The sequence below is a fragment of the Anabrus simplex genome, chromosome 2, assembly GCF_040414725.1.
Source record: "Anabrus simplex isolate iqAnaSimp1 chromosome 2, ASM4041472v1, whole genome shotgun sequence".
In the NCBI taxonomy this organism is placed as follows: Eukaryota; Metazoa; Arthropoda; class Insecta; order Orthoptera; family Tettigoniidae; genus Anabrus; species Anabrus simplex.
In genome coordinates this window covers 455,282,430-455,296,998 of record NC_090266.1, presented here as the reverse complement: position 1 = coordinate 455,296,998, position 14,569 = coordinate 455,282,430, and the positions used below count along the sequence as shown (strand labels likewise).

The 14,569-nt window shown below is 42.4% G+C and overlaps 1 protein-coding gene across 1 annotated transcript in view; it reads right to left on the bottom strand.

Annotated features, from left to right (window-relative positions):
• LOC136863575 (uncharacterized) overlaps nucleotides 1-14,569 on the bottom strand; it is a 633,079-nt gene that overhangs the window by 230,189 nt on the left and 388,321 nt on the right. Inside the window, exon 4 of the mRNA XM_067139956.2 lies at nucleotides 3,299-3,458. Coding sequence (XP_066996057.2) covers nucleotides 3,299-3,458 — 160 coding nt within the window. The remainder of the gene's footprint in view (nucleotides 1-3,298; nucleotides 3,459-14,569) is intronic.

The following is a 14,569-nucleotide window of genomic DNA, read 5'->3' as shown; positions in this document are numbered from 1 at the left end:
AGTGGTGGGTGCTGTACGGCGGGAGGCACAACATCTATTAATACAGCTGACGCCTTATCAAGCACATCCGGATCCTTGCAGTGCGTTGAGTGCCCCGTCAATCATCAACAGACTCGTTGGCTGAATGGTCAGCGTACTGGCCTTCCGTTCAGAGGATCCCGGATTCGATTCCCGGCCGGGTCGGGAATTTTAACCTTCATTGGTCAATTCCAATGGCCCAGGGGCTGGGTACTTGTGCTGTTCCCAACATCCCTGTAACTAATACACCACATATAACACTACCCTCCACCACAATACCTATATATGGCAGATGCCGCCCACCCTCATCGGAGGGTCTGCCGTACACGGGCTACAGTTCGATAGAAATAGTCACACGTAATTAAAAAGTTATCAACAGAATTCTGTCCTGTGGTTTGTCACGGTTTAGGCGATCAATAACTTGTAACTTCTACTTTATCATCATGTCCAACCTTCGCATTTTATGTTTAACTTATCAAAATATTACAAACTTCGGAATAAAACCGCGTTACAAGAAGATTATAAATATGCCATCATCATTGATTAATTTTAATAAAAAGTTGAATTATTAACGCAGCGTTAAACCCTGCCCCTCGAAAGTCTATCCTGTTCAGGTGGCTTGTATTTGTCGAGATCACCCAGCTTTTCATGTCGAGATCTCCTCGATTTTCGTTGGTGGGTAAGAGGTGGTAGAACTTACCAAGCTGAAGACTTGGCGATTTGGCCATGACATGGCCGCTTCCCCAAACGCTGCTGAATGGGCCAGCCCAATACATTATCTTACATCTTACAAATACCGCATATCTACCTATTTCCTTACACACCCTATTCATATATTATGGCAAACTTCCTTTTAATCATAGGTCACTTGCTTACTCAGTTTCAACAGTTCAGGTGGCTTGTATTTTTAATGATAATCTTTAACGGAAAGGATGACCATCAGTACATAAACACACGCTTTCAAGGAATGTAGTTAAGTGTCGAGATCTCGTGAACTTGGTTTTACGTCGCAATTACAGTTTTTATTGTTTTCAGAGACACCGAGGTGCCGGAATTGTCTCGAAGGAGTTCTTTCACGTGGTGGAATACCTACAGACGACTAACGTATTTGAGTACCTTCGAAAACCATCGGACTGAAGCAGGATCGAGCCCCTCTATCTTGGAATCAGAAAGTGAGAGCTCTACCATCTTTAAGCCTTCCATCCTGGCTTTCATAAATTCATTAGACTCGTTACTAATTAACGATACAAGTTGTTTTACTTCGCACCGACACAGATAGGTCTTACGGTGACGATGGGATAGGAAAGGGCTAGGAGTGGGCAGGAAGGGGCCATGGCCTTAACAAGGCTCAGCCTCAGCACTTTCCTGGTGTGAAAATGGGCAACCACGGAAAAACATCTTTAGGGCTGCCGACAGTGGGGTTCGAACCCACTATTTCACGAATACCGGACCCTGGCCGCACTTAAGCGACTGAAGTTATCGAGCTCGGTGACTCGTTACTAATTATGAGGCTTCGGATAATTATGCGTTTAAAAATGCCAAAATATGTGTAGTGGTAAGCTCTCATATATGCTCGCCACACTCACATTTTCCAGGGGCTTCATCGCATGCTGAGCTCCAAAGTGCTCACAAGCTAGAGATACCTCGATTGGTTGAGAACATATCACAAGGAAGGAATAGTTACCTTTCAAACAATAATAATGTAGTTGTTTAATACTTGGGACATCTTTAGTCATCAGCTCCGTCAAGAGAGTTCGTCAAAATTATCCTCTAAACCATGTTATTTTTATGTCATGTAAAGCGGAATTGTTTTCACTCAAGATTGAGATAGGCGCCCCGACACTTAAAGGAGGGTAACACTTCGTAATTTTCCAGGAGGATAGGGGAAACACTCGGAAAACATCATTCTCAGCATACTGGCTCTAGGCGTCGAGATTTAAACCTTACATCTCCAAAACGATGCGCTCCCCCAGGCCTATCGTCAATGAATCAACCACACAGATGGACGCAAGATAAGAAAATAAGTGGTAGAACTTGTTTACACTGTGCAATGCGATCTGAGGTGGTAGAGAATTTTCGGTGCTCTACAAAGGAGACGAGACAGAAATAACAATCAACGTCAACTTGGAAAGTTTTCGAAGCTACTTCTTTTTCCATTAACGTTTATAACATCTTGTGCATAGGAAAGAGGCAAACCCACCGTCAATTACTTTATTCGCCATTCCCGTGTACTACTATGCTAGGAAGAACAATATGTATCATCGGCTATCAAAAGTACCAACTTATTCTTTCTGCCTTTCCATCTTTTGTATCTGCCAGCTCGTCAGACTCTTATAAATATGTTATTACACTCCATAACATAGTTTAATTGATTATTAGTAAAGTGAAGAAGACGACGAATTCCTAATAATCGAAATCATCCTTGATAATCTCTCGTTGCTGAGAGAAAATCTTAGTTCTATGCCCTCCCGCCTTTGCCCCCAGGAATTAACCTGGTACTCATTTTTGGTGTAGGCTGAGTGAACCTCAGCGCCATATGCACCTCCGGAAGTGGAAATCTCGTTTCTTAAATTTTTTGCCTTCCTGACGTGGATTCGAACCCACGTCCTTACGGGCGAACCGAGCACGCCTTTACCGCCTCGGCCAGGCAACCCCTTACAAATACACTCACCAGTCACAACAACAATAATAATAATAATACTAATAATAATAATAATAATAATAATATCAAAGGAGTTGACTGCACAATAAGAGTTGTGTAGCCATAGATTGGCATTTAACTCTCGGCAGCTAAGCAGGTAGTTTCCCGTGGTTTCTCAATTTCACACCAGACGCACTCTGTTATCTTCTCCGTCCTAGCCGATTTCTCCTTCAGCATTACTGAGAAACTACGTGTGTTATACGGTCTTAAGCAGCTACCGAAAAGGAAAAATAGCGATGGCGGTAGTGTATAATTGTTCCAGTAGCTTCATTTTAGGTGCTTTGCAAATTGCAGTCAGCAATCTGGTATATTTAAAGGGAATGAGTGCTGCCTGATAATGCACCTAGCTGTTCTGTTCGTACTGGTGTGTTTGTAATTGATTAGGATAACCAGAAGTATGATTTTAATTTGTTTTTCTTCCCAGTCGTCCTTCGGACGCTAAACGCACCCGTTGCAGACTCTCAAACCAGTCTTATCCTTGGCAGAATCAGGAATGAAACACAGACTATGCCAGAACATTCGATGGATGACTACGGATGCACGAGGATATTCCATAAAAATATAGGTAAATTCTCTTACATTTGACGTCCAGGTAGACAGGGTTGCTCTCTCCATCACCTTCCTGGTTGCTCCCAACACAGGTGTACAGCCCAGCCCGTGAACGGGTCACGGACTGCAGTCCTAGACTTTGGTTGCTGACGATCGTACCCATGCTGGCGTTGTTGAACAGCGTCTTTCCCTGTAATAAAGAGAAAAAAGTGATATATTCGTGTGTTGCTATGGTGGTTTGTAGTGTGATGAGTTGTGTGTAGATGAAGTTGGTTATGAGACAAACACCCAGTCCTCGAACCAGAGGAATTAATTTTAGAATACCGGTACTCAGTTTAAATCTCGATCCGGTCGGGAATCAAGCCGGATTCAACTTAACCCAAGGGAAGCACGCCGATCATTTATACAAGGAGCCGGATAATAATAATAACTATAAGAAGAACAAGAAGTTGTAAGACAAACCACTCAAATTAATTGTTTAAAAACAGGAAAGTCCTCTTTGTGTTAATGATGTTAAATCTCATTTTTACCTGAATAATTCAATTCCATATTTTTCGACTAAGATTCTGGTAATGCTGATTCTTCTTATTTGACTTATGTCACACCGATTCAACGGGATAGGACAAGGCTAGGAATGGGAAGGAAATGGCCGTGGCCTTAATTAAGGTACAGCATTCGCCTGATATGAAAATGGGAACCAAGATTCTCGACAGTGAGATTCGAGCCCACTATCTCCTGAATGCAAGCTAACGCTTACATGCCTCGAACCGCGTAGTCATCTTGCTCGGTGTTAGTGGTGATGTAGGAAGTAAAGTTCTCCTCCTATTATTCTGTATCGTTGGCAGAGATGAAGGGGTGACAAGGAAATTCAAAACGCTGGACAGCATGCGTCTCTTATCGTATACAGAGTGTATACAAATCGGTGTCCATAAATCTCAGGATGCGTTCCTGACGACAAAACATTACAAAGAGTTCATATGAACATGAGTCCAAAAATCCTTCGTTATGGAGTTATGAAAAGAATTCCCTGTAGTGACCTATGATTATGTAAAACACCACAAACTTGCATTATTTTTGCCCAGTTCCTCCTTTACACTCATTGCATTTGTTTTTTTTCTGTCTGATTGTATTTTGTTCAGTTTTATGTTATTCTGAATAACTTGTTTTGTTTTGTCCGATTGTCTTTAGTTCTGTTTCATTTTATTCAGAGTAACTCTCATCAGATTACAAGACGATGAATGAAATGACGGATGTGCACTACATGTAAGGCTTAGCAGATGGGAATGAGGCAGCTGCCTGGAAACGTTATACGTGGGAGGCAGCTACCTTATGTATAAAGGTTTGCACGACTTCACCATCGCTTGCGAGAGACAGGCGCATTTTAGAAGAGAGTTTCAGATGTTGGGAGACCATGAGAGGTACTAAGCTGTGAGTTTGAGGAACGAGTTCTTCGTATAGTGGACGAAACCCTATCAACTAGTAGGCCTACAAGAAGAATTACGAGGGGGGAAAGCGTTAGTCCCGTGACCATGTGGAAAATTCTCCATCAAGTCCTTCTGTACCCGTATCACTTTCAACGGGTGCAAGGATTAAATGCGGTAGACTTTGAGCCAAGAAGAACTTTCTGTCAACGCATGTCACAGCAGTGTGCTGTGTTCATGCGTTTCTTAGCATTTACCCTATTTACTACTGACGCTGGCTTTACACGTGATGGTACCATAATTTATTATCATAACAATCACATCGGGGCTTACGAAAACCCTGATGAAGTACGACTGGACAAACACCAACAGAGGTTCAGCGTCAACGTGTGGGATGGAATCATTCATGATCATCTTACTGGCCCCTGTTTCTTCCCGCAACGTCTTATTCGACAAACGTATGTGCAGTTTCTCAGAAATGAGTTGCTTCATTAGCTAATAATAATGTTATTATTTTTACTTCCCACTAAGTACTTTTGACGGTTTTCGGAGACGCCGAGGTACTGGTATTTTGTCCCGCAGGAGTTCGTTTACGTGCCAGTATATCTACTGACACGAGGCTAACGTATTTGAGCACCTTCAAATACCACCGGACTGAGCCAGAATCGAATCCGCCAAGTTAGGGCCAGAAGGCCAGCGCCTCAACCGTCTGAGCCATTCAGCCCCGTGCTTCATTTACTTGACGATGATGTACCTCTAGACGTCATCCAACGAATGTGCTTTTTGCACGATTGTGTTCCACCTTACTTTACTCTGATAGTTCGCCGGTATCTCGTTAACCAGTTTCCGAACAGATGGAATTGTCGAGAGAGATCCATTGAATGGCCTACCCGATCGCCAGATTCGAATACAATGGATTTTTACCTCTAATGACATTTAAGTGCTCAGTTATTAAGTTAGTGCTAACACAAGGAACAGACAATTGCCGGTATTTACAATTTTCAAATTCCGATAGCTCGTAAACTACTTGTAAGAGAATCCCGAAGAAAAGAAAAACCACTATTGACAATCTAATTTACTCAAGTTTTATTTTGTTAATGTCATTAGGCACAGTTCAATATGAAAAATGTAACTTTCTAAAATGAATATACATTCTAATAATTATGAGTCTATGTAAGGGCTATAATTACGAGTCCTTCGTTACACTTAATTTCTGTGAAATCAGCACATGAATATCACCTTCGACTTCAGAAATATTTGGGGTGCAAAGTTTAGGGGATTCATCCTGTATGTACTGCAGTTAATGCCCAAATTCTGTAAATAGACCAGATGGATAAAATCCTCAAATCTTCCATGGTAAGCCCTAATTGGACACTCAGACACTATGGATGTTATCTTCTGTCTCTCAGCTCTACAATCACAGGGAGGAGAGGGCAATTACCGAGCAAGTTGGCCGTGCGGTTCGGGGGCGCAGCTGTGAGCTTGCACATTCGGGAGATAGTGGGTTTGAACCCCACTGTCGGCAGCCCCGAAGATTGTTTCCCGTGGTTTCCCATTTCCTCACCAGGCAAATGTTGGGGCTGTACATTCATTAAGGCCACGGCCGCTTCCTTCCCACTCCTAGCCCTTTCCTATCCCATCGTTGCCATAAGACCTTTCTGTTTCGGTGCGACGTAGAGGCAATTGTTAAAAAAAGAAGAGAGCAGCCTGTTACACCTTTACTGCTCACTGAGTCAGCACATACACCTTGACTGGTCCGAATTACGTTACACGCGTACTCACCAAACGTATTCCCTAGGCGGTGCTAAACGAATGAGCCAGATAATCTTTGGATCTCCTTGCTAATTTACACCAGGAATGCATTTTTTATTTGTCACTGTTAGAGAAAATGGAGCTCACTTACGTATTAGTCTCATTTACTGTTGGAATTGTAAGGAAGGTGCTGTTACATGGCTGTTGTTGACTGTGGCGTTCAGACTGAGGCGATTGCCTGTGAATGCTGTGAAATGTATTACTCACAGGGACAATAGTGTTGCTAGTTTCTGGCTCGGTCAGGAAGGTAATTGAAACTACGCCACTACTCACGTTGATGGTATACATCATCATAGCTTACTTTTATGTACTGTAATCATATAAGAACCAACCAGGCTCCAGGCAGATGATATAATAAATAAATACATTTTATTACTGCGTTTTCTGAGAGCCGTACACGTAAAGTAAGCTAATGTCACCTATGCCCCAAAGTCTCAGGGGATAGAATGTTGCGAATAGCTGTCATCGAGCTGACAGGCTCAACGGAGCAGGAAGTAGCTAGAGCATGCCAAACTGTGGAACTGTAGTCACATCGTTTAGAACTCCGAAGGATAGGCCCAGAGATGCGAAGAACATTATTCCGTCCCGTCAACAAGACATACAGTATCTAGCTACAGATCGGGCGAGTTGGCCGTGCGGTTAGGAGCGTGCAGCTGTGAGCTCGCATCCGGAAGATAGTGGGTTCGAACCCTACTGTTGGCAGCCCTGGAGATGGTTTTCCGTGGTTTCCCCATTTTCAAAGCAGGCACATGCTGGGGCTGTACCTTAATTAGGGCCACGGCCACTTCCTTCCCATTCCTAGGCCTTCCCTGTCCCATCGTCGCCATAAAACCTATCCGTGTCGGTGCGACATAAAGCAACTAGCAAAAATGAAAATTGGCTACAGTATACATGAAAGCAATTTGAATGTACTTCGCTTTTGTTCTTTTGAGATGGTAGTTTCGTAGTTTCATTTATACACATGCGTGTGACATTTACTGCTGTGCTTCGTTCTTCGGACATGTCAATGTGGTTGGCAATTGCAAGGTAAAAACAAGAAAATGTGTACATTTCCGTGACTTCTGATATCGTGGCCGTAGCCACGGTACCTCCAGTTTTACGTAAAATCCGAACTTCAGAGCGATGGCTTTTCACTTCGAAAATCCCACATGAATTGACTGGGATTCGAGCGAGAAGCCAAAGACAATGCCACTCGGCTATCGGGCCCCTCCCTCCTTGGCAGTTATACTGTATTTATTTTCATCAAATTCGATTTTCAGTATGCTATAATAATAATAATACGGTACGATTTTCATTTTTAAGTTAACGTTACTTTATGCCAGGAAACGTCTTCCATGTGGAGAATTTGCATTGTTTTATTGTTTTACATACTCTTGTGAAATTATGCTCCCTCTGATTCAAGTAGAGTTCTTTACAGGAATCTACTGACCTAATAGTACTTCCTCAAATGAAACAGAAAACAATCTCATAAGAACAAGTTAGATAAAAGTGAACCTAGCCAACATTCACAAGGAAAATACACGCATTGTTTGTGTAGGCCTAATGGCCACTGTGAGACGACATTAACAAATCTCGCTCAGCTGACGGTCTTCGCCTTCGGATACTTCAACTGCAGGCCTTGACGTTGTTGTGTCTGGTTTAACTGTGGTTCCAAATTTCAAATACGGAAACGATCCGGAATAGAAACGCATTGTCTTCCTCCTGTTAACGCAGCGGAGGAGGGAATGCGATGATTAATATCCACGTGTCGAACCAAATCACAAAATACTGCAGCGTTGATTTTGTTGGATCAATGCATCAATCTGTGTATTGTGTCGAGAGTAAAACACGATGCCGGCCTCGTGGTGTAGGGGTAGCGTGCCTGCCTCTTACCCGGAGGCCCCGGGTTCGATTCCCGGCCAGGTTAGTGATTTTTACCTGGACCTGAGGGCTGGTTTGAGGTCCACTCAGCCTACGTGATTAGAATTGAGGAGCTATCTGACGGTGAGATAGCGGCCCCGGTCTAGAAAGCCAAGAATAACGGCCGTAATCTCGTAATCTGCAGGCCTTCGGGCTGAGCAGCGGTCGCTTGGTAGGCCAAGGCCCTTCAAGGGCTGTAGTGCCATGGGGTTTGGTTTGGTAAAACACGATATTTCTTTCCAGATCTTAGGTCATCTCTGCAGCTGAAAAGTCCGTTCTTCAATCTTATGCGCCAACACTTCACTGTGGCCAACAACATGCAATGCTCGCCGTATATTATGGACACGTGGTATTACACTTCGTGTTGTGAAACAACTCCGGCAGTCAAGAGTCATACCACACGTTGTTTTTGTTTTGGAATCTCTATTGCAGTATAGATCTTTTCTTTAATACGCGTCATCTCCAGAATCGCAACGATATGCAGTAAAACCGTGCACAGGATGCCAACACAAGGATAATTGTGTCATTCTGACGGGCTACCTATCCCATCACTGGACGAAACAATTTGATCTGCGGGAAGGTCGGCTCACAATATTTTAACTCCTCCTTACATATACAGTAGGCCTAGGGGCCGATGACCTTAGATGCCAGGCCCCTTTAAACAACAAGCATCATCAGGATCAACATATACAGTATATATAACTGAGATAGATCACATCAAAACCCCAGGAAGTATCCTTGTGTGAACTAGAACAGTAGCTAGCGTTAGATGTCGCTACACAAAATGGTACTAGTCTACAAGACAGCTTCAAGTCAAGTACTTTCTGAGAACTGTACGAGATAGAATGTTAGGTTAACGGAGGCTCTTAGTGATAACATAGGGAATATTAGTATTCAGTCTTACGTGAAATTAATCGCGGTATGATATGGTGTGGAAAACGGAGAGCCCAGACAATGAACAATTAAGATTTCTCGTTCCATTTCCCCGATTGCACCTATTGTGCTTCACAACTTAAGATACCAGTATTGTTCGATTTACTTCTAGGTGCTTTTCTTAAACCACCTCTGACGACAAGAACTGTACGGTTCTTTCACTATACCTCAACCCACTTCTCTATTCTAGTATGTTGTGTTGTGCCGCAAATATGTGACATAATGAGGTTAGAAAAACGTAGCGAATATCGTGTATTAATCTGCTATAATTTATAAAACAAATACGGTAACGCTACGCCAGAGATCTCGGTTTGGTCAGCAAACATCACACCGAGCTGCAAATGTACAATGTTACAATCACCGCCCGGCCGAGTATCGAACCCAGGGCCCTCCGAACCGAAGGTTAGTACGCTGTTAATTCATCCAAGGAAATGTTCTACCACACAGCGAAATTAGCCAATTATGGTTACAATTCCCGACCCTGCGGGGAATCGAACTCGCGACCTCTGTGACCAAAGGCCAGCACGCTAACCATTTAGCGATGGAGCCGGACAACACATAGGTGTATCATCCGTTCTGTGAAGTAGGCCTGTATTTCCTTTCCAATACCAAAACGGAATGGATTTGCTGGAGAGACCTGGTGTTTACAGTCTACTATGTCTTCTGGTATGGGCTAGAACAATTTTGTTACTTTAATTGATCTGTCTCAGTCTTATCCTTGACTTTACGATATGAAAGTGACTAACGTATGAGCGATGCTAGTAATGCCATTTCTTACACAGCCAGTCCCTGCTAGGAATGCTATGAACGGTGTGAAAATGTTGCTCATACGGTCGGATGGTGCAAGCATTTCAGTGGGTTTGGCAGACTGATATGCAATAGCAACTTCTGGTTTAGCGAGGAAAGCAACGGGAAACTACCACACTCCTCACTTCCCTAGTACGCCTCTACAGAGATGCCTATGCCATCTATGGCAGCTAATGGTGGAACTGTTGAGGATCCATCCAGCCTTCAGGCTGAGGACTGAACATACATACATACATACATACATACATACATACATACATACATACATACATACATACATACATACATACCAAAAAGGAGTTACAGTATTTAGACTATTATAAGTTATAAATAAATAAATAAATAAATAAATAAATAAATAAATAAATAAATAAATGTTTCACTTCTTTCTGAATCTGAAAAGGACGAAGGTAATACGTGTATGCATCCACCTATCTCTAAAAACTGTGACTATTTCTTAGATCTTAGAAGTGAATATTCCACGGTGTGTAGAATTATGTAGTTCTTTCTTCGGGTTGAACCGTGTTGTTGTTTTCTGTACATTGCGTACAGTTTGCCGACGTTTCGAATACATTGCAGTATTCTTTGTCAAGGCGACTGAAATACCCCTACTCGATCCGATGTAATCAGTCTCCCGGGCAGCAATCACACTCCTTAAAATATTTCCTCGCCTGTCCGTGTTGCATCATTGCGATGAATGTCTTATCAAATAGACTGAACAGTACATTTCTTCATTTTTGAAACGATGCAGCGAAACATCGCCATCTCCTCTCGTCTGTTGTAATTGGTTTATAGCATTCTTTCCTAATGTTACTACAAGCTCGTGTTCCAAAGTACCGTGGTTGTCCTCGACTTCTCCCCAGCACGGAGCCGTCGGCAAGATCTGAATGAACCGTCTTCATGGAATTTAATCTCGCCTGATTATTGCCATAGCATCTGAGTGAGGCAGCGCTCTGCTCTATATTAGAGTTTCAATATAACGGGATTGGAAAACATGTTACTATGAGGTTATAATATAACGATATAATTTCCATCTCATTGAGATTGAAAGCTTTGTGTTTTGTAAAATTAATTATTGTAGAACATCCGTTTTTACAATACATGCCTGAAAATCTTATTTATTGAATTATACGATGTCCTTAATTAAATGAACATTCGTCGTGACCACAGAGAGACTCAATGATAAAAAATAGTACTATTTACGAACAGCAGTGCATTAGCTATATTAGTAGAATGTTTTCATTAGAGGCCAGGGATACTGACATTTGAATTTTCTGACTGACAAGTAGACCTTACCACTTCACCAGTGCGTTAGCAGGATAAAAAAATGTACTAACACGGTGTTACGTAACACTGGCATTAAATACAGATTTTAACTGCTACTGGTTACGGAGAATGTAGGCAAAACTATTGAAATACGGTTATTTGGAAAACATACATACATACATACATACATACATACATACATACATACATACATATTCATCATAGAATGTTTTGCCGAACAGCGGTCAGTCTGCAAGCCTCTGTGAGTAAACAATGCGCTTCCAGAATCCTCTGTTTGCAACTGACTCTGTAGCTCCGCTTAGTTCTACAGTATACCTCTCCTATCTTTAAATCATTACAAACTGGGTATGTCTTGATCTCCTCTTATCCTCAATGACCGAGTCCATAATTCTCCTTGATAATCTGTTTCCCTCTATTCGTCTCACTTAATCTCACCACTGAAGCCGGTTTATAAGTACAGTTTCACCCATCGAGTTCATTCCTAACTTAGTCTTTTTCTCCTCAATCCGAGTACACCCCTGCCATTGTTACCATCTGTTTGTACCAGCTATCATTCTTGCTACCTTCAGTTTTATTTTATTTATTATTACTGCTTATGGTCCTCCTCTGTGGTGTTGTGGTTAGTGTGATTAGTTGCCACCCCCCGGAGGCCCGGCTTCGATTCCCGGCTCTGCCAAGGAATTTCAAATGTGCTACGAGTACTGGAACGTGGTCCGCTCAGCCTCGGGATGTCAACTGTTCTATTTCCAAATCAGCCATTCTCGAAGTGGTTTTCCGTGGTTTGCCACTTGTTCTCCAGGCAAATGCCGGAATGCTAACTAACTTCAGGGCACGGCCGCTTCCTTCCCTCTTCCTTGCCTATCCCTTCCAATCTTTCCATCCCTCCCACAAGACCCCTGTTTAGTATAGCAGGTGAAGCCGCCTGGGCGAGGTACTTTTCCTCCACCCCACGCTCCAAGACACTGCCCGTGAGGCGTTGGAGGTGGGATCCCACGCTGAGTTCGCGGAGTGGGAGGGGGTGGTGGTGGGGGAACCAACCCTGGACGGTAAACTGATTAAATAAATAAATAAATAAATAAATAAATAAATAAATAAATAAATAAATAAATAAATAAATAAAAGCTTCTCTGTACGTGGTGGGGCTCAAGCTACGAAGCCTGCTGTTATGCCAAACCATATAATTTTACACCTATAGCACGTACATGCTCGGAATATAGTGTGCATTGTGATATTTAAATTTTAAAGTACCGAGCGAGTTGGCCATGCGCTTAGGGACCCGCAGCTGTGAGCTTGCATTCGGGAGATAGTGGGTTCGAACCCCACTGTCGGCAGCCCGGAAGATGGTTTTCCGAGGTTTCCCATTTTCACACCAGGCAAATGCTGGGGGTGTACTTTAATTAAGGCCACGGCCGCTTCCTTGCAACTCCTAGGACTTTCCTATCCCATCGTCGCCACAAGACCTTTCTGTGTCGATGCGACGTAAAGCCACTAGCAAAAAAAAGTAATTATCTTTCAGGTGAGGCAATTTCCTTCGTATTGTTAAAATATACTATTAGAATATACATTAGAAATAGCGTGTTGCTCCAGAAGGATAACTATGCTTTTCAATCGAGGACATATCATCACTAATTGGCGACAGGCGTCGAGTAATAAGGTTATCTTTTCAGTACCGTATGAGATAGAACCCAGGTGACCCTAAAACATAACTAACGAAAAAACACAGATATGCAAATGAGAGACGCAAATGCATTGGACAAATCTGAGAAACATGAGAAAAGAGACCGTGTAGACGGTGGAAGGAAGGTAGGAGGGAATTAGTACTAAATAATACGAGAAGGAAACAAAAGACTGTAGACTGGAGGATTTTATTGTAGAAAGAAATACAAAAAAAGTCTTTGTTTTGAGCACTCCTGCCGGGCAGAGAGAGTTCCATTACTTAATTTTGCCGTGCAGATTCGTTAACTTACTAACTGGCTCTTATATTAAATATCGTAGAGCTTTCAAAAGAAGACTTAAAACGATGTAATAACTGAATAATACTCCATCACTTACAACGAAACGAAAATCCCCGGTTAAAAGTCAATTCCTTAGGAACGTCAAGAACGTGAATGGATTCGTGTTGGCACTCAGATGATCAGTTGGGCAACTTCACTTCGCACACCTTAAAATAGTTCCTAAAACACCACTTTCATTAAAGTTACAAAAGGGGAACGGGACATGATGGAAACTGGAGGAAGTGCCACTAGATTAATTCCACGAATGTCCAACTCGTTGGCTGAATGGTCAGTGTACTGGCCTTCGGTTCAGAGGGTCCCGGGTTCGATTCCCGAACGGGTCGGGGATTTTAACCTTAATTGGTTAATTCCATTGGCCCGGGGGCTGGGTGTTTGTGCTGTCCCCAACATCCCTGCAGCTCACATAACACTATCCTCCACCACAATTACACGCAGTTACCTACAAATGGCAGATGCCGCCCACCCTCATCGGAGGGTCTGCCTTACAAGGGCTGCACTCGGCTAGAAATAGCCACACGAAATTATTATAATTCCACGAATTCGTAAACATTCTAGATATGTAGCTCGAATGACGCCTTTTGGCATTCTTGTACATCAGTAATGTTGCAATATATATTTTCAGGAATATGGACATTACTTTCCTCATAAATATAACACATATTCGTATCTGTGCACGTTAATTAACGCTGCTCAAAAGAACGTGGAAATTGGAATTTCAAGGTTCAAATTCTAGCGCTGACAGTGCCTATTCTGAGTGATGTTTTTTATTATCACTTCGTGTTTCCTCATATTTAACCCAATATAATGCTGGAATAACTCCTTACTTCATAATCAAAGTTACGCATCTCTGTTGTAGGCCCTAACATTATTCTTTATGACCTTAAAATGGTCCAACATCATCAGCAACAACGACAATAACAATCTCGTCAAACTTTTAAAAGGCTAGATAAATTCGCTATTTTGAAATTGATTTACATTTGGAAATCTATTTCAGTCTCGACTATAGAGTTACCATTCTGTAGAGTTTGTTACAAATGCACTGCCTAAGATTTGGGCGCCATAATATATTATTGTAGTATTTGTCTATCCCTTAGTCCCGTTTCCTGATACGGGGTCAGAAATGAGGT